This window comes from Drosophila takahashii, chromosome 2R (genome assembly GCF_030179915.1).
Source record: "Drosophila takahashii strain IR98-3 E-12201 chromosome 2R, DtakHiC1v2, whole genome shotgun sequence".
NCBI classification, from domain to species: Eukaryota; Metazoa; Arthropoda; class Insecta; order Diptera; family Drosophilidae; genus Drosophila; species Drosophila takahashii.
The window spans coordinates 27703798-27728112 of record NC_091679.1 but is presented as its reverse complement, the minus strand read 5'-3'; the positions used below and the strand labels follow the sequence as shown (position 1 = coordinate 27728112).

Below are 24315 nucleotides of genomic sequence, written 5' to 3'. Positions count from 1 at the left end.
GTATAATTTAGATGGCAAATAAACCTTTTCTCCTGTAGAAATAATTTTTATGACAAACAATTATGGCAGGCGTATAAACCAAGTAACAGAGTAACTGGTTAAATAATCGTGTGACTTGCTCACATCGAGTCCCCCAAGCTTAGTTCTAAGTATCGAACACAAATCGACATTGACATTCATTGTTTATTATAGTTAATAGGAATACGAATAACAATACTCTGATCGACAGTCTAACCATCCACAGATCGAAAACTGTACATACTTGCAATAAAATGCATTCATGTTTTTACTCGAAATCGAGAAGATCGGCCAATGGATTATCGCTTGATTTAGAGGGAATGATTGCAGTTGCCGTAGCGGCTTTACTGGTAGGTCCTTTGGACGCAACACGGGCCACTGGTTTGGTCTTTTTGGTTGTACTGCCCTTGGACGACGAGCCGCCTCCGAAAAGGTCATCATCATCATCGTCGTCGTCGCTAAAGAGACTTTTGCTTGTCTTTACGGGGAGCTTCTTTGCAGGAGCAATCTTAGCCGGCACATCAGCTTCATCGTCATCGCTGCTAAAGAGAGAAGTGGCCGCCGGTTTGGTGGGCTGTTTGGTTGGAACAGGCCTGCTGGTTGTTGGGATACTGGGCACTGATGCTGGGACGGTAGCACTGGCAAACAAATCATCATCATCATCGCTGTCATCAAACAGTTTCGGTGTTTTGGGCTTCATTTGTTCCTTGTCTGGAGCAGGTGCAACTTTAGCATCCATCCTTTCTGCTGTAGAAGCAGAAGACTTCCGAGCAACCGGAGCCGCCACTTTTTTTACTTTACTAAATAGCGAATCGTCTTCATCTGGGCTGTCCAGAAAAGAGTTTCCCAACTTTGTCGGTCCCGAAGTTTTCTCTAACTGCCGTTGATCCTCTGGTGGCTCTTTGGAAACTGTTTGTGGAGAGAATGCCGGCTTATTTTCAGCAGTGCTCTTATTTTCAAACGGCTTGAATAGAGGATCATCTTCATCAGGGCTGTCCAAAAACGATCGATACGACTTGGGTGGATCTGATCCCTGCTTTCCTCCAACTGATCTTGTCGGAGGAACATGTGTCGCAACAGAATTAAAGAAGGAATCATCTTCATCGGGGCTGTCCAAAAATGATCCACCGTATTTAAGCGGAGGTGGCTTTTCTAGCTGCGGCTGGAGCTTGGGCGGCGCGTTAAGGATTGGAAGCTCTGGAGTAGCCTTAACTGATTGGGGAAGTGGAGACTTTACAGAAGTAGCTTCTATAGCTGGTTTATCTTCAGATGCACTGTTTTCAATTAAAGTTGCAGATGGTATGCCTTGCTCAGCATCCAGCAAGCTTTTGGCGTAATTTTCCTGTCTTCCCTTTCGCGTTGAGGGTCGTCTTTTTGCAGGTCCTCGAGCGCGAGATTTGTTGGCATGCTGCAGGCCACCTTCTGCTGGTGGTATGGCGTTCTCCCTGGAACTCGGAGTGGGCTCTGTATATTGGGCTGTGCTGGCAATTTCTTCCCTCTCGACACTTGAAGACTCTTGTTTCTTGGGCAGCTTTGGTAGGCCTCCGGCTCCTGGAAGCAAGGCCTGCACATTTATATTTATGTTGGGCATTTTCAGTTTATTTACTGGAGAAGTTGGACTTCGTAGCTCAGGGCTCCTAACTTTACTGCGATCGGGTTCATCAGCTGGTGGTGTTTCATCATCGTATCTGAATGGTTTGGAAGCTGGTTGCACTGCTCCTGCCCTTGCTGTTTCACTAAAGTCATCGTAGAATATTGTGTGTATTCGCGTTGTTGTGGGTGCGATTTCCTCCTTCTCAGCTTCAACTGGCTTCTGTGATTCGTCACCATCACGGTTGTCATCTTCGGGTGGGATGTCACTAAATAAACACATGGCGCCGTAGTCGGATGATGAAGAAGGTTGATCCCCAGGCGTTACTGGTGATGGTTTGGTCGTAGTCGGAATTTTTGGCAAGGCGGGCTCAAAGAAATCATGCTCGTTGTCGAAGATTTTCGAGGCACTTAGGCTGCTTAGGCCGCTGCCTCCGAGCGTTTGGAAAAACTCGCTGTCATCCGGCGGCTCGTCGGAAAAGAGATTTGAGTAGTTCTGCATGATTTGCTGTGCAGCAGCCAGATCCTCAGGCTTTCTGGGGGTGGACATCTCGTTTGGTGGCTTACTAGTGGCATCGGCCACCATTGTTATAATGGGATCTTGGTTGCCTAGATCATCATCCGGTGGGGGACTTTCGGAAACTGGAACGTCTATTTGAGATTTTCCTAACGCTTCGGGCAAAACATCATCCTTTTCATCGATAATTGCTATATCATCTACTTTGTTCTGCGGCAGTTTCTGTGGTAACTCTTCTGGCCTAATCTCACTCACCAACTGGACTTGAGCTGGCATTTTAATTTCATTTGTTGCTGTAGCACCTACTGTATTATCCTTAATCTTCGATGCACTCAAAAATGGCTCATCATCGCTTAAATCATCGTTGAACAAGTCAGTTGGTTTAGTAGTAGATGCAGGAGAATTGACTGGGTCTGTTTTAACCTTGACCTGCAAAGTATTTTCTTCAGTTGGTTTCATAAATTCTTTAGTTTCATCAGCACTTTTTGGTTTAACCTTAATATTTGAAGGGCTAAGGAATGAATCATCATCGCTAAGATCTTCATGAAACAAATCTGTCGACTTCGGAATATTAGGTGCGGATAAATTATCCATAACCGGTTTCAAATCTTCTACAATTTCTATAGGGGGAGGTGAATCTCTAAAAATAGGTATAGATGAATTTACTTCTATTTCCTTTGGCTGGGTTTCCTTAATCTCGTTTTTCAAAGATTCCTTTTCAATCTCATTATGCTCCTCTTTCTCTATTTTAAGGCCAGTATTTTCAAAGGTCTGAGGAACATTTTGTTGCTCACTGGAAATTAAATTCTTAGCCTTTGGTGTTCCAAATAAATCCTCATCATCGATATCATCAAAAAGACCTTTCTTTTGGGAAATCTTTTTGTCAGGAAAAATTTCTGGAGGCGATTCCTTAACCTTTTGGTCGGAAAAAATATCTGGAGGAGAATCCTCAATCTTTTTGTCGGGGGAAACATCTGGGGACGACTCCTTTCGTATTTCTGTTGTCTTTTTCGAGCCAAATAAATCAGTGGCATCATCTTGTTCATCGTCCTCAAACAAACTAGTCTTTCCAGCTACTTTTTCAGAGAGCTTTTTGGGCTGAGCCGTTGGTTTTATAAATATATCATCAATATCCAAATCATCATCATCAAATAGTGAAGTTGTTGGTTTTGAGAGCGGTTTTTGTTCTGGTAGCTTTGTTTTGGGTTTGAACGAGCTCAAGAAGTCATCATCTTCCAAATCATCATCAAAAAGCGATTTCGGCAGCGGTTTCGTTGACTTCTTTGAAGGATTTTCCTTTGGCAAGACCTTTGTGATAGGAGAATCATCAAAGAGGGATTGGCTTTGATCATTTTTGGCTACTATGGCTGGGCTGTGTTTTGGAATAGCACCCGATGCTCTACGGTCATCAATCCTTGGAGTTGGACTCAATGGGGGACTGTCGTCGAATAGATTTACACGTTTCGACGCTGGTTGCTCAATGATTTGTTTTGGCGCCTCGGGCTTAGCACTTCGTTCCACAGATTTCCTCTCTTTGGGTGGTTCTTTTACTGAAATCGTAGGGGCAGGGGCAACTTGGTTGCTGTCCCCCTTGGCCTGGACTTTGTCAACGATTTCGGACATGAACGATTTAAACTCATCGTCATTGAAGAGATTAACTGGCATGCGCTTAGTTTGACTTGGCTTGATCTCAGTTTCCTTGGGCGTTCGCGTTGAAACCGCTTCGTCGAAAAGCCTCGGTGGCTGTTGGGCAGGACTGCTGCTGCTGGAGCTCAGCGATGCCGCAGAAGCTATTGGCAAGCGACTGGAGGGACTCCTAAAAGCTGGCGAAGATGTAGGCGAGGATGAAGTGGACGGCGGATCATCGCTAGGCGGCGATTGCCTGAGCGCAGCAAACATGTCCCTCTCGTGTGGATTCCGTTGACTACTTATAATGGGACGCGGTTGCGTTCTGACGACAGGTTCTGCCACCTGCACAGCAGGTTTAATTACTGGCGACACAGGTGCCGGTTCCCGTGCAAAAGAGGCCAAGGAGGAGGAGTCCGATGTATGGGGCTCTACCAATTTGTTCGCTGGCATTGTCACCTTCTTCGGCACGGACTCCCTCTCGTCCGATGAGCTGGAGGAGAACTCCTCGGACCTTTCATCCTCACTATTTTCCTTGCTGTCATACAATCCGGCGTATTTGTGTTCCTCCCACTCCTTTGTGCCAATAATATAGGGCAGGGGAATAGCATCGTATGGATTCTTTGCCCGGAATAGGGTTCTGTGGAAAGATGAGTTGGTTAGGAGTCGAAAAAGTGTAATAAACATACGTTGAGTGCACCGGTGCATCCTCGTCATCCGAATCCGGGATTTCTATGGTCACCGGCTCAAAGTTCTTGCGGAACATTCGCAGGTTGTTTTCCAGAAACTCCTTGGACATTTCCTCGGAACTCTTGGGCGGCAAATCGGGCTGAAAGCATATCCAGATTTGTAAATGCAAATCATTGGAAAATTCTATCGCCTATAGCACCTTCTTCTTCTTCCTATCTGCGGGCATGGCCAAATCGGCGTCATCCACCTCCTCCACCCGATACTCCACAAACTGATTGCCAAATTGTAGCGAACGCAGGCTGTTGGTGGCATTACTCAAAGATATATCCACTTGCTTCACACTCGTCTCGAAGTCCCTCAGATTGCGACTGGTTTTCTCGCCCCTTTCCTGCAGATTCTGTTTGGAAACATTTTATCAAACTGGATTGTTGATAAAGACTTTAGTCATTAAAAAGCAAACCTGAGAGATGCGCTTCATCAGGTCCAGGAGAGCGCAGTCACCGGCAAAGTTCCAATCCGGAGCCTGGGCTATAATCCGGTCCACATCCGCACTTAAATCCATTATCAGTCGACTGCAAATTCGCGATTTAAAAAATTAATAACAATGAAAAACACAAACAAAAAGAAAACTCAGTGATTACACCCAATTGGCGATGTGCGATAGTTAATCACCTGTTATATATGGTAGCCGATATATAGTTTTCTGTTTTAGATTTCCATTGAATTGTTTAAAATTTATTTTTTAGGTTAATTGTAATAGGATTTATATATAAATAAATTTAAAAAAATTTACTAGTAAGATTTAGCTATTTTCACTTATTTTTTAATACGCTAATCGCTCACCTCTATCTCTTCGTACCAGCTGTTTGAGCAATCGTTATCGATAGCTCGTGTTTCGAACCGATACCTGATAGCACGTGTTGAGGCTGTTCGCATTTTACGAATTATATTCTAGCTGAATTATAAAAATTAATTTAATACCACTTAAAAGTACAATTTAATTTATTTAAATATGGCTATGCTGGCGGAACCACGACGCCGCAAGCGGTACAATTTGTGTCCGCGCGGCAAGGCGCTCTACGAAGGTAAGAATTTCGAAATCAAGTCTGCTTTCAAAACCTAAAATCTGTCAAAATTACTTGGCAGACGAGAATCGCTTCGGTACCAAAATGCTGGAGAAGATGGGCTGGACCAAGGGCAATGGCCTGGGCGCCAAGCAGGATGGCGAAAAGGATTTCGTGCGCATTCGCTTCAAGAACGACGCCGAAGGATTGGGTTTCGAGGCGAGGGATGATCAGTGGACCACTCACGAGGAGGGATTCAATGGACTACTTAAATCCCTGAATGGCGAAGAAACTGAGGCCAATGGCAAGGAGTCGGAAGCCGAAGAGGAAGCCAGACCCATGGGATTTGGCTTCAAGGCCGAGGAACCGGAGGAGCCATCGAAGAAGAAACTCAAGGAGAAGATCAGTGGCATCTCACTGGAGGAAAAGTCGAAGCAAAGTAGGGCTCGGGTTCACTACAAGAAGTTCACGCGCGGCAAGGACTTGTCCCAGTACAGCGAAAAGGATTTGGCCAATATATTTGGCAAAAAGGCAACAGACGATTTCGAGGCACCAGAACCCGTGGTGGTTGAACAGCCCCAGGAGGAAAAGGAGGTGGATGCCAATTTCGCTGGCGTGCAAACTGTTAGCACGGGTCTTTCCGTCAGTGATTATTTCAAACAGAAAATGGAGGCCATGAAGAACAGGCTGAAAAAGGGAGGTGAGAGCACTTCAACGAAGTCTCCAGAAGATACTGAAGCTCCTGCTAATGGCCATGATGAGCAGTTCGAGAACACCTTGACAGAGAATGACCAAGAGCCCAGCAAAAAAAAGAAGAAAAAGAAGGACAAGGAAAGGACTGTCGAGCCACCAGTGGAGGAGGAAGAAGTCGAGCAAACCGCTCCTAAGCTAAAGAAAAATAAGAAATCTAAACCATCATCTCAAGATGAATCTGAGCAATCGGAGGAAAAACTTGTAGAAAGCGACGAATCCAATCCCCTTAAACGAAAGAAAAAGAAGAAGGACAAACAGGAAGAAATTACAGAAGATACTATAGAAATCATTGAAGAACCTGCCTCAAAAAAGAAAAAGTCTAACAAAAAAGAAGAAACTGCAAAAGAAGAGGTAGAAGCCGTTGAACCAACTGAAGAACCTGTCCCAAAAAAGAAGAAAAAGTCCAAGAAATCCGAATTGCTGGATTCCGAAGTAATTATAATAGAAGATGACTTACCACAGGACAAGGAATCTGAAGCTTCAGATGAAAAGACTAGTAAAAAGAAAAGTAAATCAAAGAAAAATGAAGATGCCCATGTAACTCATTCAGAGAACACTATCGAAATAACAGAGGAAACCTCTACAAAAAAGAAAAAGAAGAAAAATAAATCTATAAACTCTGTGGAGCCCGCACCTGAACTGTTGATTCCTGCACTTGCTGTCGCCGTGGAGGCGGAAGTCAAAGACGTAAGTGCCGACGATGAAGATCCGCCCAATGACCTCTTATCACTGGATGAGATTAATGAAAAACTAAAAACATTCAACACTTTTCAAATCTCTAAATTTTGTGCAGACAAATTCCAATTGTTCGACATGAGTGCCTTCATAAATTCGACGCTGAGCGAGATCGTGGGCTATGCGAGCAGCGATAACATCGAGCTGGAGGTGATTGATAATGACACCGACAAACAGCGCATTCTCGATCTGTGGAGCAATAAATCCCTCAAGGAATCTAGGCAAAAATTTCAGCACATACGATATCCGAGAACTGTTAAGAAGAATACCATTCGAGCGGTAAAGAAAAGAGTCGCATTTCAAGGAATTTAGTTCGAGCAAACGAAATATAATTCAACGTGATTCTTATTATGATTGTTTTGTACATAGACAACTTAAGTAGGTAGATTGTAAGCTTCATGGTTTACATTTTAAAGTGTAACAAGATATTTAAATAAACTGAACTATACATTTCAAGCTGTGACATATTCTTCAGTCTTATTCATAGAACCAATATGGGACCAGACTGTCGTGAATATTCCTTCCCGTCGTCCATGCAATTTATGAATGAATGTAACGAAATGTAATATCAATGGGGATCTTAATAGCTACTATGATAACATTACAGCTAGTCTGGTGTTACATTGCGATTCGCTAGACGGCGAGATCGCCGCAAGGGCCTCTTGTCCTGATCCGAGCTATGGGCTCGCTTTACCGGACGATTGGCGTTGCTGCGGCTGAAGTTGTTCAGATGAACATGAGTATCCCACTGCAAAGGCGGATGGAGTTGAGCATTAAAAGGTATTCAAAAAGGTGTATTTTTTGCCAACTCACCGAACCAGACACTATTTCTGAGCGCTCTGGATGCCAGTCCAGGTCTCTTATCACATTCCTATGTCCTTCAATAGCCTCTTTAATCTTACCAGTAAGTACATCGTAAACTGTAAAATAACAATGGGGTTGCATAACTTTTCTAAAATATTCTGTAAAAATTGTTTATGATTTTTCAGTAAAGTTAATGATAAAGAAAAGCCAATTTTAAGTTTTTAAACATAATGGGGTCATGATCAGAAAAAGTTCTAAGAACATGCCTCCGCTTGCATAAACAAATTTTCAAGAATTTCTAAAAATACAAAAGCTTATCAAGTAATTGAATTTAGAACGCCTTGTAAATGTAAAACGAAGAAATACTTAGGGTATTCAAATGCGTTTTCAAGGCCTACTATTGACAACTATCTTGTATAGAAATTGTTGTTGGAACTGCCTTACACTTTTACACTTTACAACGTTCGCAACGCAATTTAATACCCTAACTATCATTTCAATTTTCAAACTCACTTATAATACGTCCTGTGGCACAGCCAGTGTAAATGTAACGCTGTCCTGTCTGCTCCATGGGCGAAAACTTTGCCCGCAGCAGGGTTTTGGTAACTCGATGACCACGATAGGTCATAATGCTGGTGTCCCCATCCAGCGCCTTGTGGGGATTGTAAACTGCAATGCGATAATGGTTAGAATTTCCGAGAATCCTAATAGGCAAAGCTTACATTCGCGCGGCACACGATTCCAGCGATAGTCCCACATGGTGAGGTCCAGCTGCTGCTGCCTGGCGCGGCTGCGATTACGCAGATTGCTGGGCTGCCTCATGTCCCAGATCTTGATGCTTTGGTCTTTGGAGTTGGACAGCACGTGGTAGCCGTCGTTTCGCGAGTCGATGTAGGTGACGCCATCGTAGTGGCCAATGAAGGAGGCCACCGTTTTGGAGAGCTCGCGTGAGCGGAAGGAGGTGCGCAGGTCGTAGACCTTGAGCAGTCCATCGTCGCAGCCTGCGATTATCACATTTGGGTCCTTGTCATGCAGGAAGCACACCGAATTCACATCGTTGCCGGGCATGCGGTGGGTGCGCAGGATCTGGGTGGTTCGTGTGCGTATGTCGGTCACGATGACCGTGGCATTGTTGCTGCCGCCGATGATCTTGTCGCCCGTGGGCGAGTAGCGCAGCGAGAAGATGGCCAGCCGATGGTTGGGCAGCCCATTCACATCGATCCACTGGCAGTCGTCCTCGCCCCCGTTCACGGGCATGATGAAAACTGCAGGGTAAACATGTTACTAGAGATCATTAGTGGATTACTAACTACCTACATGATCGGGACCAAGTGCTATATGCAAAGTGCTGGCCATTGGGGCTGAAATCCGCATCGATGATGCTCCACTCGACATCGCGGGCTCGGATGCGATTGAGCAGGTGGTAGGTGCCCTTGGCGCCGTCGTAGATGCGCACAAAGCCATCTGGAATGGTAAACAGGTTGGCTTAAACGACACACTCAAGGCTTTAGGCCAAAATATGCTGACCTTGGCAGGCGGTCAGCAGTTTGCTGCCCGTGCGATTGAACTTGGTCACGAAGACTTTCGAGTCCAGCGACATGAGGCGCTGTGACTTCTTGTTTGGTATGTAGAGATTGGAAATGTAGCGCTGCTGGTTCTTCGAGAACGAGGCGCTGTGGGGCGAGGCCAACCCATTTTCACGCTGCTGAAGGGCATGCACCAGATTCCAGCGATTCTCGGGATTGCTCACCAGGCCACTCGAAGCCCTGATCTCCTTGTACATATCAGTGTTCTGAAAAGTCAAGCGCAACGTCACAAATCACTGCCTTTTCTTATCTGGTGAACAGGCTATTTCGTGATTACCTGAAATTTTACAAGATCGGGCTTGCTCCTAATTACTGGCAGGTCGTTATTGTTACAGTACTCAGTGCGCAGTTCCATGTCCATGGCATTCACTGTAAAGTTGATCACATTAAAGCCCAGCTCGTTGTCCGAGGAGTCAAAGTCATCGTCGTCATCGCTGTTCATCTGGATTCCCAATTGATTCCCCATAACTTTTTGCGTTTTCCCTTTTCGCCCTCTTTTGTTATTAAATTCACAGTTGTTGAAGTTAGTAGGACCGCAGGCGAAAAGGGGGGCAAATACCACACGGACACCTGCAGCCACACCAAAGTTCAAAAGTTCACCGACTATCGATAGGTTTGCTATCGCAGTAAAAGAAGTGCTGGGCAACGATTTTTATTTAAAAATATTTTATTTAAATTGACAAAAAGAATTCCTGGCTAGCTGTTCTGTAAGAATTTACTAATAAGTTAGGCACACCTAAGAGCATATTAACATTAATATTCTACAGATTTGTAGGTACCAGCTTTTCAAAATTATTAATTTTTAATATTTATTAAATATTAATATTAATAATACATTTAAAATTTTGGTTGGAATATATTTTCAAATTTAAGTTCGTATTGATATGTATATATTATTAAAAATGAAGTCCCACCATTATCGATCAACAATCCACGATCAATAAAAAATGTTGGGCATGCGCAGTTGTCCTCCTCCGCTCAATCTCGGCTCAGAGCGGATATAATTCCCTTTCACGAACAGGCTCAAATCAATCGATTTAAAAATATGCCAGCTTTTTAAAAATAACAAAATTTTAAATTTAAATTTAAAAAAATGTAACCTGGTCTCAACAATTGTCTACCGATAAAAGTATTGGGCATACACAGCGAGCTTTTTCGAACTAAGCCTCTCTGAGAGTTAAGAGCCCGACTTACGTTTGGATTGCTTACGTTTTGTTCACACTTACGTTTTGGTGAACCAAACATCGCGCATACGCAAAGTTAACGTGATTCGAGAACGTCGTGTCTCTCCGTCGATCGTGAAACTGCTCGAACGGAAAAGCAAAGCGGAGAAAAGCGGCTCGAACCTTGTGCTTGTGTGAGTGAACGCGCCCGTGTGTGTGTGTCTGTGTTTGGTAATGAAATTTTGTTACATTCCCCCGAATATCCGAATATCGAAACCTGCTGTTCAGAGAGACTTTGGGAGCCACAACAAGAAGTGCCGAAAATGTGATCAAAGCAAGCCTCGCAGAATTGGAATTCCAAACTCCAAATTCCGAAGCTTGCGAACTGAACAATCTGCTCTCCCCTTTTTGTGTGTGTATATGTGCTTGGATCTCGTTGGGGCCATGTGCCTGTGTGTGCGTTTGAGTGCGCCTGCGTGTGTGTGAAATTTATGATAAATACTTTTGCACAAAGCGCGCCCCTTTGCAGCCAGAAGAAGAAAGTTGTTTAGCATATATGCGTAAAAGTAATAGAAAGATACATAAATAGAGAGAAGAAGAAGTGTGTCAAAAAAAAGGGCCCAGAACCACAGGCATACAGCTCCAAACATCGCGTGTGTATAATCAAGGCGAAAATAACAAAATAATAGCGATGCTGGGGAAATAATTTACGAAAAACTGGAACGAACGACGAAGCCGCAGCGGCAGACACGAAAAAAAGTGAAAGATTGCAAGCTGACGTTTGAATTTGAAGCTGCGACTGCGTCACGGCATAAACACACACACATAGACTAACACAAAGACACACTCGCACACACAGAGAGACGGGGTGGGTGGCTTAAGGGGGGCGGGGTTAGAAGAAACCACCTGTCATGGGCGCTGGTTGCACCTCCCTTTCAACCACCAAGGTTTCATATGTACACAGATATGTACGGATGTATGTATGTGTTTCCAAATTATTGTGACTGGCTCATAAATTATTTTCGGTGTTTGTGCTTCTAATTTATTGCCAGCGAAATGGGCGATTTCTAAAAGCAATTCATTGTTCCGTTCAATTAGCAACTCTGCAATTGGCACAGAAACGCAAGTACTTGTCTATCTCAGCTTTGCCCAAACAATTCTCACACTCTTTACATACAGTAGAGCTTCTCTAAAAAGAATAACTAATTAATTTGCAAAAGAAATAAAAACACGTGTTGTGGGTATAATTAAACTTCTATATTGGAATCCAAGAAAAACCTTTTTTTCCATAACTTTTATACTTTGAACTGTTTTTGAAAAAAAATTTTTCAATATTTTTTACATTTTTATTTATCAAAAAAGGTTTAAACGCCTTCATTAATATATCAAAAATTATAGAGACCATTTTAAAACCAAAAGTTTGAAAATAATTTACTGACTTAAAATATTATAAACTTATTTCCGTATTTGAAAATTACCTTATCTTTTGTTTTGATTTTATGTTATTTTTTTTAAATTTATATAGAGTTTATTAAAGAGTATTGATAAAATTTACATATTTTTGTTTGAATATTTTATTTTTGTGAGTTAATTAATAACAACACTCTTCAAATCGACTGGTTATTTTCTCCCTCTGTCAGTGTCACATTTTGAGTGCTATTTCGTATTTTTCCTCATATCGCTGCTCTGCACCCAACCAAAGTGACGCAATCATTTGCATTTTATTTTAATTCCTATGATTGTTTCACTGCCTGGCTGAATAACCAGTTGCCGTTTGTCATGTTATTTCTGGCTGGCTTGGCTGTTGTTTTCTTGCATTTATCGAATCTTTGTATCTGGCTTTAATGTGATTAGCTGCGGCAATTATGCCAATTCAAGTTCATTATGTTGTTGCTGCGGCAGTTTACTGTTATTATTGGTATTTATTTAATTGTCATTGTTAGCGTTTCGTTAAGCAATATCGCAGCGATAGAAGAAACGAAAGACTTAGGCAACGAACTCGTTCAGCCAAATTGAATTGCCCCGATGCAAATGCTTCCGACTGCTTATCAATTTATTTAAATGTTTCGATTGCGAACAATTGCCCGTGCAGAGCAACTTTCGTTTTTGTGACTGCTTCTCCTTTTGTCATGATTTTTATTTTATTTTTTTTATAATTTATTCGCATGGCATTTCGTCCGCATTGAGGTGGAAAAGAAACCCAAAGCTGGCACGGAACAGCGGCATGTGTGCGAAATTCTATGCGGCTTCTCGGGTTACCAGGCCTCTCGGCTTCTTAGTCACACCCAAGTGGCCATGGTGGCATGATGGGATATGACGGGATGATGTAAGTCGCACGAGGCGTTTTGTCAAAGCCGCCCCCTCAGCTAATTTGCCCGCCCAGAAGGGTCTTCCCTGTTATCAGCATATCCATGTCCATTACAATTATCATTACACGCTAATTATGTCAAAAGCTAAGCGTAATTGGACCATTCAATCACACCGATAGTGATCGCATCAAGAGATCAAACTGCCATTTGTGTCGCCTTTGTGGGCGTTGTTGTTGATTGATATTCGAATCGAAGCGTGGGCTGGCCAAAAAGATCTGGCTGGGATTATCGACATGTTACTCATCGCCCGGGTTTATAGGGTCTTTTAGGGCATCATTCCCCTTACTCCCCCCCTCTTGATTCACACATCAATTTGTTGCTTCACATTCGCTTTGGTCGATCAAGAGCAGTCGTCAAAAGCGGAACAAAATTTAATTCACAGCCAATCAAAATAATTTGGTGTTACAAAATCTCTTGGCGGCGGCCTTCGCCACATTTGCATTTTCCCCGTATTTTCCATTAGTGCTGCAGCAGCTGCGGCATGCAATCCGCAGATCAGCAACCTTCGATGCCGCAACTGGCGCTAATCATAAGGCCTTGCTGGCTATCCCCCCAAAACCACCCACCTCCCATGGACTCAACGTTCATTAAACTTGAAGAGAAAGAAAGCAAAACGATGACTTTGAGTTCGACTGGAGGCTCTTGGCTTTTGTCTAAGCCGGTGAGCCGCATTGGTTTTAATTTTGGTCAGTGCAACAGCAACAGCAACTGAAACCACAATGCATTCAATCAAAGCAACATGCACTTGCTCGCTCACACACACAATCTGTTTTTTTCCACTTCAATTTAATTGTTGAAGCTAAACAAAAAACCGAAAGGAAACCTGCCAGCAACAATCGCGTCAATTAATCAAATGGAAAATGCAACTTTTGTGCCGGTGCCAGGCGGCAGTTGCAAGTTGCACGAGCGAGTTGAGTTGCCACAAAAGCAGCAACTCAAGTTCAATTGTGGCACGTTTGGGGCAAACTCAAGCTCAAATTCCCACAGCGAGGTCAATGGCAAGGCGAAATGGCTTTAACCCTTTTTGGCCAACATAAAAAAAGGAAACAAACTGTGTCCAGACAATTAAAATTCATTAATAATCCCAGCTCGAAGCCAAAATAAATGAAAGTTTTGGCTCGGTTGACAAACACGCCTGCGCAGAAACTAATATATATATTTTTTTGTTTCTATGGGCCTGATTTGGTCTTGGTCGAAATGTCAGCCGAAATAGGAAATTTCTATCTCCCACTCAGCCAGTAATCGTTTTCGGTCATTTTCGTTGGACAGCTTCTGCCAGCAGCGGACGGATGACGAGGATGAGCGGATAGCGAATAGCAAATAGCGGATGAACGGATGATGTCTCCGTCGCCACCACCACCACCACCACCATCAGAAGAACCAACTGCAAACTCGAAAAACTAGCAGAATATACTCGTAAATTCCACGCCAAGTGAAATTGAAAGACGACAAGAAAAGAAAAGTGACAAACTCAACAGGTACAGGTCCACCGAAAACCAGTCGGAAGCTGCGCACAAAAAATAAACAGGAGGAGGAATACATAGACACACGACATTATGTATCGGCCAAATTTCTACGAGTCGACTTGCCTGCGCTGCAGCGAGACCGTCTATCAGGTGGATCGTGTGGGGCCGCTCAAGGATTTCACATTCTTCCATTCCGGTTGCTTCAAATGCGTACACTGCGGCACCAAGCTGACGCTCAAAACGTATTTCAATAATCAGCACAAGCAGGATGACAAAGAGGTAAGTGCTACCACCAATACCCAAACATCTAAGCAACCACATATGCAACATAGAAAACGAAAGACTTAAGCGACAAACGCGTCAGACTAAATATTTGCACAGCTGCAAGATGCAAAAATGCAATTCGAACGACACTTTTTTGTGTGCCTATGCATAATAATAAATAACTTCGTTATTGCACTTTGCCGAGGCGCAAATGTGTGTCACTGCGGTCTGTCATTCATATGCAATATACGAGTATATGTACCTTTAAACTTGCTTATGTATGTTGTATACATTTATGTGTACAGTGCGTTTCGCTTTTATATGGCTGCGGTAAGGTAGCAGGTCGTGGGAATCCTTGTTTACAGTAAAATAGATTAGAAGAATAGTAGAATATACAGCAAATCATTTGTTGTTTGTTAAGAAGAAGTAATAAAGTTATTTAAATATTTCGAACTAAAAGTAATTTGTAGTAAGTAATTTATTCAATAGCTAATTTGCAGTTAATTTAAATGAGTTCATTGAAGGATAAAACTATAATATTGAAATGTTAAAATTTAACAATAACAACCAGTCACCTCCAATAGCTGCATAATTATCATAAAATAATTAAAATATAAGGGACGAGATATTTTCTCAAGAACTAAAAGAAATATTGACCTTTTTCCAATCGATACATATACCAGCTTTAAATACCCAAAACGCACTGTATTTATAACATATCACATATATTTTGCCACCTGCTGTGTGTAGGTGAAGTAGTAAAATTTGCATTTGCAAGCGTTTGATTTTTGGGTTCTGCTCACGCACTCAAAACGAAACCCAATAAGGCTAATGGGGTATATGATTTTATGGCTAGATAGATACAGCTGAAATTCCTTTCAGAAATGAACTGAAAAAAGGGCGTTAGAATTAGTTTTTAGAATAGAATAAGTTTTTTCTAGATATATAGATACTAAACCAGTTTATACCAATGATTTGTGCTTTTATACTCCTTTATGATAAAGATGGGATCCTAAAAAGTTAGGGTATTTGACCAGAAAAAATAATGCATGAATGTTTTAAATAATTTTAGTTTTAATTATATCCGTGTTATAATCGTATAATTATACTGAAAGTCTATTGCTATTATGTTTTTAACAAATTATATTTTAACTGCAGAAAATGTGCTTGTTTTGCTATGGCGAACACCATGTTTTATGTGGTACATATATCCCACCAACAAAATAATAATTAATTATCCCTCTTTAAGGTCTATTGCAGTTCACATGTACCAAAGAGCGGACCCGGCCATCTCGACCAGACCTCGGTGGGGATTCGTCAGGCCCTGAATGCGCCGCGCACCAACAAATTCGTGAACGAGCAGATACGGGGCACTCGCAGCGAGATCGATGGTTAGTATGGATGGCTGACATGGACTGCCGACTTGGCTAACTGCTAACTCTGTTTTGCGGGATCTCTGCAGGTGGCCCACTGGGTGGCTCCCGGCAGTCCACGCCGAACGGCTATGGTGGCCGGGAGGTCAGCTCTCCGTCGCAGAACGACTCCGACTACAAGTACGGACGGTTCGATGCCAGTGCCCTCCACATCGCCCATGCCCTCAAGCAGACGGAGATCCAGAAGGCCTACAACAAGGCGCGGGAGAAGCCGATTGATTTCTACCTGGTAAGAGATGATGCCCCCCGATGATTACCAATCATAAACATTATGGGGAGTGATCCATCCGCTGAGATGCGGAGCCGCCAAGTGGCCGCAAATTAAGAGAATATTTAGTGCAGAACATCTAATGAAATTTTAAGTGGCTAGCGGGGCCAGCTGGTCAAGTGTGTATCTCCCGTTCTCTCCAAGCTTCACCGATTGTGCAATGTTCCTGGGCTTAATTAATGCACTGCCAGTGGTGGTTATGTAGGCTAGTGTGCTATTTACACTCGACTGTGGGCTATTGTTTGTTGCCCAAGTGTCCGAGTCTCAAGACTGCGGATTCAGTTTTGCCGGTAGTATTACCTAAAAATAAATTACTTGAAGATAGAGGGTAAAAAAATAATTTTTAGGAGGAGAAATATTGAGAAATAATTTAAACTAAATATTCTCCAGAGAAGTATTATCAAAAAAACAGTTTCCATTTGAGTTATCAAAGATGACCAAATGGATGAAACCCGTTAGAGTATCTTCAAGCAAACCTGTAATATTTAAGTCTTTTGGTATACTTTTAAGTGGTTCAAGAAATCGAAAATAAGATGGATAAATGTGATACCCAAATTGATCTAGTTAGTGGAGAGCCGCAATGCGATTCGCTTAGTTGATGGGATGATCTCTCGGCCAGATTATAATTTATTAGCCCGACTGGTTGTTGCTTGCCAAAAAGCTGCTTGCTTTTATCGGTGCTCGCATCTTTATCCATGACTTGGCACTTGCCTCGACTGGAATGGTAATCTCCTATCCGCCTGATGCTCGGGTGAAAGCATTATAATCGCATTTTACGTAAAAACGAAATTCAAATCGCACACGTTTTGCTTTTCTTTGACTCACACTCACACTACGCTGCCTGCCATTGCAAATGCCGAAAACGGATTTTTCTTTCACTTTCGAGAATGCCACACGCGACTGACCAGCACACCAGCACCACCTTAGGCAGAGACAACAGCAAATATTTTTATTTTTATTGCAACGCTCAATTTAACAAATTTCGAACAGGTGTCTGATGACCCACACCGCAGTAACAGACGCCGCAAGACAGCGAACACGAGAGATATGTGAAAAACTGCATGCATGCGATCATTAAAAATTGTACATGTTTTACATTCGCTCGCACACATAGTAAACACCCACCATCGCTGCTTTATTTTGGCAATATCATTTTCTATATACACCTGCGATCAAAATAATAACGCAAAATATGCCACTCTTAAATCATACTATTTCCAAACAACTGACTCAAAAGCTCCCAAATGTTGAAATCAACTTTTTTGATGCATAAATTAAAATTTTTAAGTAATTTATTTGTTACTCGAGAGCAACATATTCATATATTCACATATTCGTTCCAAAATACGCAACGATTCTGATAGCTTGAAAGATAAATACTTTTCACAAAACCATACTTTTAATTGCTTTCCACCCACACCCAAAATGCATATCGATGGAATAAAAATATAACGCCTAGTTGTCACTTCCAATATTAATGTTTCTGAGCCCTGACAAAACCATGCTGTTTGTTTGTAAAATTGTATAATATATTGAAAATTATTAAGTTCTTCAATATCTTTTATCGCTTATGATATGATTTGATGACAAGGTCATTATCAAATCAATGACTAAAATGTTTATTATATTCTCTGGACCTGCTACATTAAACGCGACTGTGAGAGTGCAGCGGCACAGACACGGTCGCGACAATAGATCCACCACCGACACATTTGCCGGCAGCGTCACTTGTTTTTCCGGCTGCGCATGCGCCGCTGCCGTTTGCTAAATCTAAATTATGCGCGGCACAGTGAAAGTAGCGGCAGCAGCTTTTTGTTTGATTAGTGGAGAGTGTAGAGCGGTGTGTGGAGCGGAGCTTAAGCTACAGCTCTCCCGATCTCTGGTGGTGCCGCTCCTCTGTGGCCGCCCTTATGCAATGCACGCGCTTTTAAACGCCATGTAATCGCCGTGTAATTTGGCGCCGCAATTCCATATAAAAACTCTCACGCAGCCGCAAACGCAGACACTTCCTCATAGCTTAAAACGAGCCAAAAAGAAAAAATAGCTTTTTGCCAATTTACAATTTATTTGCCACTGTTTTGGTTTCTGTTTTGGTTACTTTGGTATTTCTTTTTATATATTTTTGGTCGGTGGCCGCCGCCGCGCTTGCGCAATAATTAATTTCAACATTTTTGGACTTTCGTTTTCGTTTGGCTCTGATTTGATTTCTTGTGTGTTTATATTTCGCTCTTTTTTCGCCTTTGTCACCGTGGGCGTCGCATAACTGTTTGCTTTTCTGCTCTGCGTTTTTATTTTTTATGGTCATATTTAAAATCCGCTCAAAACCGCTCACGCAATTCCGGCGTCATCGCTTTTGACCATTGTCACCGGGCCTTTGAACCGTTTAGTCTCAGGTGTTTCAATTTTTTTCGTTTTTTGTTTTTACTTTATTATTACTTTACTTTCTGGCTTTGTTTTATATAGTATTGTTTGAACTTGACATTGAATTTTCGGATTTAATTACACATTGTTTTTGTGTTGCATGGCGCTAAATGCTTTTCGAGTGATACATATTCCTATGCGGAAGTCATAACTTTAAAAAGGCCACAATAGTAACAGTTGGTCAAAAAATAGAGAGGGAATTGAGTGCAGCTTGCAGATTAGTTATTAAAAATGCCAACTTTGAGATTGGAATAAATATGACTCAGATGATAATAAACCATCAGTGGGTAGCTTAGAGAACGCCCAAACATTCCATTACCGCAATTAGCAAGCACACTCGGGGTCAAAATAATGGCAGTGTCTAAAGAAAATAACTGCAATTACAGTAAGTACGTTATTACACCATTTGGCTTTGGTTATAAATGACTTTAATTATTTTCATTTAAAGCCCATAAAAAACGGTTGGAATTTGCCTTTGTAACTGCTGTCCAAAATGTTTATAGACAGTTGTTAAAGTCGTTATAAAATTTCTTAAATGAAGTATTGGAAACAGCAATTGATTTAAAAAGACTGTCCCGACTATCTAATACCCGTCACTCAGCTAAAGGGAGTGCGAACGCTGTGTCGGGTTGGTGTCCCGACTAATAATCGTAACTCAGCTAAAGGGAGTGCGAGGGAGATAGATATATGTTGACAATTTATAAAGCGTATAACTTTTTAATGAATGGTCCGATTTGAAAAATGTCTTCTACATTTCGATAGGTATAAATATACACAACAAAATTGCATTTATACTTCTCGGAAATCTTTAAAGATGTGGGCGCAGGACCCATTTTAAAATCGTTAGTGGGCGATTGTGGGCGTTAGAGGGGGCGTGGCGCTCGGCTAAAATAAACTTGCGCTGCGTAGGAAGCCAAAGAATATGTGTGGGAAATCTTCACCTTCTAGCTTTTGTAGTTTCTGAGATCTCAGCGTTCATACAGACAGACAGACGGACAGACGGACAGACGGACATGGCTAGATCGACTCGGCTAGTGACCCTGATCAAGAATATATATACTTTATGGGGTCGGAAACGCTTCCTTCTAGCTGTTACATACTTTTGCACGAATCTAGTATACCCTTTTACTCTACGAGTAACGGGTATAATAAATATAATTTAATCATTTTAATTAGTAAATAAAATACGAAGTGCAATTTTCTTTAAGCAGGAATATTTTAGTTTTTATTTAGATAAAAACCATTATTTTCAAAATGTAATTATCTTGAAGCAGGGATATTTTATTTGTTAAATTAAGCAATAGATCAAATTAAGTATTTGGTAGTAAATTGTTTGAATATTCCTATGGAAGCCTTAAGATATAGTGGTCCGATCCGGCTCGCTCCGACATATGTACTACCTGCAATAGAAAGAAGACTTTCGGGAAAGTTTCATCGCGATAGCTTTAAAACTGAGAGACTAGTTCGCATAGAAACGGTCAGACGGACAGACGGACAAACGGACAGACGGACAGACAGACAGACGGACAGACGGACATGGCTAGATAGACTCGGCTATTGGTGCTGATCAAGAATATATATACTTTATGTGGTCGGAAACGTCTCCTTCACTGCGTTGCAGTTATAATACTGACTGAAATTATAATACCCTCTACAAGGGTATAAAAATGCTTTTAATCATTTTATTTAGTAAACCAAATTCGAAATGTAATTATCTTGAAGCAGTGACAGTTTATTTTTGGAATATTTTGATAAAAACCTATTCGATTTATGTACTAAGAACCCAGCTTCGACTTCTGGTAACTGTAGCTTAACGCTTGGCTAATCTGCCGGTCAGCCAGTCCACCTGCAATTATCGATACAGGGAACTGCAATTATCAATAGATGCACGCAATGCGTAGTGCATTGAATGTGTGGGAGGAAAAATGGGGAGGTGGCTGAGCCGAAGAAGATGCAACGACGGACTCTCGGAGTCCGGGGGCCTAATGTCAGACATTGAGCCGGGCTGTGGCAGCTCAGGCGTGGCATTATAATTAGCCAAGTTAACAAGCCAAGCATTGCAAAAACAACAAATCGCTCGCAGTGCAATCAACGAAACTGCAGCTTTCTCTATAAAAACCGAAAAAAAAACATCCACTTACTATCTATATCATTTCGTATCTTATCTTACAGGCTCGCGAGGAACAGGCCCATCTGGAGATGAAGCATCGCAAGGAAGAGGACGACCTGTACCGAAAGTTCGCCAGCAAGCGGGCCGAGGAGGATCGCAAGATCCAGGACGAGTTCCAGGACGAGTGGGAGCGCGAGCTGCAGCGGCTGACGCACAAGTTCGAGAAGGAGCTGGCCACCTCACGGCGCAGCCGGGACGAGGCCAATATCCTGACGATGCGCCACGAGCAGCAGAAGGAGGACCTCGAAAAGAACATGACCCTGCGGCGCAGCAAGAAGAAGGAGAGCATCACCCGCAAGATGCTGGAGCACGAGCGGTACGAGACCGCCGCCCTGGTGGATCGCCAATCCAGCGAGATGCTGGAGCTGATCAGCGCCCGGCGATCGGAGTACATGCAGAGCGAGAGCATCTTCCTGGACGACGAGTTCAGCGAGGGCGCCGTACCTGTCGAGTATCCGCTCAATGCCCCGATTCCTGCTCCGCCGGCGGTCAGCAAGTTCCAGATCTACACCGATCCCGTGGAGTTCGAGGACGTCGATCGCATCGCCATCTCGGTGGCCCAGGAGGACCAAAAGACTTTCACCGACCTGGTGCGCCAGCTGGTTGGCCGCTGCACCACGGACATTGAGAAGGCCCGCACGATCTTCCGCTGGATCACGGTCAAGAACCTGAACGCCATGCACTTCGACGACGATTTGCGGGGCGACACGCCCATGGGTCTGCTGCGTGGCATCAAGTACGGTACGGAGAGCTATCATGTTCTGTTCAAGCGGCTCTGCAGCTACGCCGGTCTCCACTGCGTCGTCATCAAGGGATATTCGAAGAGCGCAGGCTACCAGCCGGGTGTCAAGTTCCAGGACTCCCGCTTCCGCAACTCCTGGAATGCGGTCTACGTGGCCGGCGCCTGGCGCTTCGTTCAGTGCAACTGGGGGGCCCGTCACCTGGTCAACGCCAAGGAGGCGCCCAAACAGGGACGCGGCAAGAACGACAGTCTGCGGTGAGTATTGATGCTCAAAGATATGGAATTCTGAAAGTTATTTATCAGTTCTAAGCAGGGACTGAAAATAACTGTTATTGTAAACTTTTCTTATCAAAAAAATCATGCACTTAGAAGAGTCCTAAAATTTTTTTAAATATAGCATTATTTTTGTTAGTTATTGTAGTTTAAGGCATTCGATCTTTTATGACCTTGATTTCCCTATATAAGATCTATTTCCTACAAAAAACTTTAATATTTCGGGAACGTTTTCCCGTTCGAATTTTAATTTTGTGCATTATCGTTTATAACACGAAATCCTCGAGGCAAACTTAAGTGTTTTATATAGTAATATTTATAGTTAGTTTTTGCTATCAAAATATAATATTCAAACCTAAGCAAATATTAATTTTCATGTCCTTTGCAGTTACGAATACGATGATCACTACTTTCTCACGGATCCGCGCGAATTCATATACGAGTTCTATCCTCTGCAGGAGGAATGGCAGCTGCTGAAGCGTCCCATTACTTTGCGGGAATTCGAGAATCTGCCCTTCGTCCGTTCGCTTTTCTTCCGCTACGGACTTCACTTTGCGGACGAGGGATATGGAGCTGTGGTGTTCACCGATGACACTGGAGCCGCCACCGTGCGCATCGCCATGCCCACGGATATGCAGAGCTGCCTGATCTTCCATTACAATCTCAAGTTTTACGACAGCGACGAGGAGCTCTCCTACGATGGGGTATCTTTAAAACGATTCGTGATGCAGTCGGTGATTGGGAACATCGTTGCCTTCCGAGTGCATGCTCCATGCTCTGGCGCCTTCTTGCTGGACATCTTTGCCAATGCGGTGACGCCGCAGGAGTACCTAACCGGCGAACCCATGAAGTTTAAGTCGGTGTGCAAGTTTAAGGTGGGTGTCGCTAGGAAATATTTGTAAGCAGGGTAAAGCCTTAAACAAGTTTAATCATAAGCCTTACGAAATGAAGAATGTAGATAACATGTAGATAAATTTATAGATATCTACACATTATTATTTCGTAAGGTTTTTTATTTGACTGAGTTTTTAAGGATGGTGTTAAGATTTATGGAACACTTCCTTATACAAGTTTAATCATAAGCCTTACGGAATGAAAAATGTAGATAACATGTAGATACATCAATAGATATCTACACATTTTTATTTCGTAATGTTTTTTATTTGATTGAGTTCTTAAGATTTAAGGAACCCTCTCTATTAGTCACACAGCTATTAACGTGCTACATAATTTCCAGATTTGCTGCGAGGAGCTGCAGACGGTGATGGTGCCACTGCCCGATTGCGCCAGTGGCGAGTGGGGGCCCACGAAGGCCACCCGGCTATTCGGACTCATACCCATCACGCATCAGGTGGGTTTGATTGGTTATTTCGCCGGGTGATTTGATTCGAGTGCCCTGTTTGCTTTCAGGATCCGCTTATCTTCGCCGGACGCAGCCTGGACCTGCAATTCCGCATGTCGCGTCCGCTGACAGATTTTATGGCCACGCTGCACAAGAATGGCATCGAGGAGAAGAAGCTGGCCAAGTATGTGACTCACAGCACGCTGGACGACATTGTCACGTTCATCATTAAGTGAGTGCACAGGGAAATGGAAAATTTAATGGGCTCTCATTCCAATCAACCTTTTCCCCTCTCCGCAGCTTCCCTGAGGAGGGTCAGTATGGTCTGGACATATACACGCGTGAATTGGGCGCCCCTCAGCACCATCATCACCACAACAATAACAACTCCTCATCCTCGTCCGGCGAGAAACATTTGTTGACGCACTGCTGTAAATATTTAATCAACTCGTCCAAGCGGAATTAAGTCGGTTGAGTGGACCGGACGCTGGGATGGTTTCCTCGTCGCGTCCAAGGAGGCGGAGCCACTCTGCGCAAACACAAACAAAATGCAATATTAATTATAGTCTTCACTTAAGTGGAAACCTAACAAACGTTTACCACATCACAAAATCCATTATGCAGGTGCTAAAAGAAAGGAAAAATCAAAAGCAATCCAGCAATCTGGCCAATCACGGCTTAATCTGATCACGATGAACACTGATAATGAACGATAATTTTGCTCAACCATTCGGCAAGTCGGCATTCGGAACTTGTAAATACTCTAGACTCTAATCATTAGACCTAAAAGATGCCTAGTAATACCAACCCTAAAATCAGCTCTTAATTAATTTGTACATCTACTGAATAATGCTTAATAATTTATTACATAAACGCAACGTTGCCCCTTTATGCATGAACTTTATATTATACATATAAATATATATATTACTTTGATTTAAAATGTTTAATGTTTTTGTTTAAGCGTTCATAATGTGTGAATAAAACCTTATTATACAAATATCCGTACCCCCAAACCGAC

General features: G+C 42.7%; 4 protein-coding genes across 6 annotated transcripts; 2 read left to right on the top strand and 2 right to left on the bottom strand.

The window, feature by feature from the left end:
• Nucleotides 1-169: 169 nt before the first annotated feature.
• FAM21 (Family with sequence similarity 21) lies at nt 170-5307 on the bottom strand. Of its 2 annotated transcripts, none has more exons than XM_070213240.1 (5): nt 5285-5307; nt 4902-5013; nt 4641-4838; nt 4441-4580; nt 170-4391 (listed from the first exon to the last, which is right to left on the bottom strand). In XM_070213240.1, exons 2-5 carry the CDS (start codon nt 5001-5003, stop codon nt 287-289), a joined length of 4545 nt encoding a protein of 1514 aa, XP_070069341.1. In that variant the 5' UTR covers nt 5004-5013; nt 5285-5307; the 3' UTR covers nt 170-286. The 2 variants fall into 2 exon arrangements, with proteins under 2 accessions (XP_070069341.1, XP_070069340.1); XM_070213239.1 differs by lacking the exon at nt 5285-5307 and adding an exon at nt 5114-5249.
• Nucleotides 5308-5367: 60 nt separating this feature from the next.
• Nucleotides 5368-7449, top strand: LOC108061583 (PIN2/TERF1-interacting telomerase inhibitor 1). 2 transcript variants are annotated; one of them, XM_070212925.1, is made up of 3 exons: nt 5368-5526; nt 5588-6945; nt 7052-7214. In XM_070212925.1, exons 1-3 carry the CDS (start codon nt 5454-5456, stop codon nt 7073-7075), a joined length of 1455 nt encoding a protein of 484 aa, XP_070069026.1. In that variant the 5' UTR covers nt 5368-5453; the 3' UTR covers nt 7076-7214. The 2 variants fall into 2 exon arrangements, with proteins under 2 accessions (XP_070069026.1, XP_070069025.1); XM_070212924.1 differs by having other exon boundaries at nt 5588-7449.
• Nucleotides 7291-9995, bottom strand: LOC108061584 (DDB1- and CUL4-associated factor 11). The gene is made up of 7 exons (XM_017147884.3): nt 9661-9995; nt 9325-9589; nt 9115-9261; nt 8520-9062; nt 8311-8466; nt 7807-7913; nt 7291-7741 (listed from the first exon to the last, which is right to left on the bottom strand). The coding sequence occupies exons 1-7, from the start codon at nt 9847-9849 to the stop codon at nt 7601-7603; spliced, it is 1548 nt and encodes a 515-aa protein (XP_017003373.3). The 5' UTR covers nt 9850-9995; the 3' UTR covers nt 7291-7600.
• A 636-nt stretch (nt 9996-10631) lies between these two features.
• Nucleotides 10632-24237, top strand: Hil (peptidase hillarin). Its single transcript, XM_017147798.3, has 9 exons — nt 10632-10740; nt 14185-14660; nt 15895-16036; nt 16108-16307; nt 20940-21934; nt 22341-22827; nt 23190-23303; nt 23363-23526; nt 23595-24237. The coding sequence occupies exons 2-9, from the start codon at nt 14472-14474 to the stop codon at nt 23758-23760; spliced, it is 2457 nt and encodes an 818-aa protein (XP_017003287.1). The 5' UTR covers nt 10632-10740; nt 14185-14471; the 3' UTR covers nt 23761-24237.
• The last annotated feature ends 78 nt before the right edge of the window (nt 24238-24315 follow it).

What these genes read in the sequence shown, in the direction of transcription:
- LOC108061584 (XM_017147884.3), bottom strand. Translation starts at nt 9,849, where the DNA reads ATGGGGAATCAATTGGGAATCCAGATGAACAGCGATGACGACGATGAC. An exon ending in CCGATCTTGTAAAATTTCAG is followed by an intron (nt 9,590 to 9,660) that starts GTAATCACGAAA and finishes TTGACTTTTCAG; the next exon opens with AACACTGATATGTACAAGGA. An exon ending in TAGCACTTGGTCCCGATCAT is followed by an intron (nt 9,063 to 9,114) that starts GTAGGTAGTTAG and finishes TTTACCCTGCAG; the next exon opens with TTTTCATCATGCCCGTGAAC.
- FAM21 (XM_070213240.1), bottom strand. Translation starts at nt 5,003, where the DNA reads ATGGATTTAAGTGCGGATGTGGACCGGATTATAGCCCAGGCTCCGGAT. An exon ending in CAGATAGGAAGAAGAAGAAG is followed by an intron (nt 4,581 to 4,640) that starts GTGCTATAGGCG and finishes ATATGCTTTCAG; the next exon opens with CCCGATTTGCCGCCCAAGAG. An exon ending in GATGCACCGGTGCACTCAAC is followed by an intron (nt 4,392 to 4,440) that starts GTATGTTTATTA and finishes ATCTTTCCACAG; the next exon opens with AACCCTATTCCGGGCAAAGA.
- Hil (XM_017147798.3), top strand. Translation starts at nt 14,472, where the DNA reads ATGTATCGGCCAAATTTCTACGAGTCGACTTGCCTGCGCTGCAGCGAG. An exon ending in AGTCGGTGTGCAAGTTTAAG is followed by an intron (nt 22,828 to 23,189) that starts GTGGGTGTCGCT and finishes CATAATTTCCAG; the next exon opens with ATTTGCTGCGAGGAGCTGCA. An exon ending in TCATACCCATCACGCATCAG is followed by an intron (nt 23,304 to 23,362) that starts GTGGGTTTGATT and finishes GTTTGCTTTCAG; the next exon opens with GATCCGCTTATCTTCGCCGG.
- LOC108061583 (XM_070212924.1), top strand. Translation starts at nt 5,454, where the DNA reads ATGGCTATGCTGGCGGAACCACGACGCCGCAAGCGGTACAATTTGTGT. An exon ending in CGGCAAGGCGCTCTACGAAG is followed by an intron (nt 5,527 to 5,587) that starts GTAAGAATTTCG and finishes ATTACTTGGCAG; the next exon opens with ACGAGAATCGCTTCGGTACC.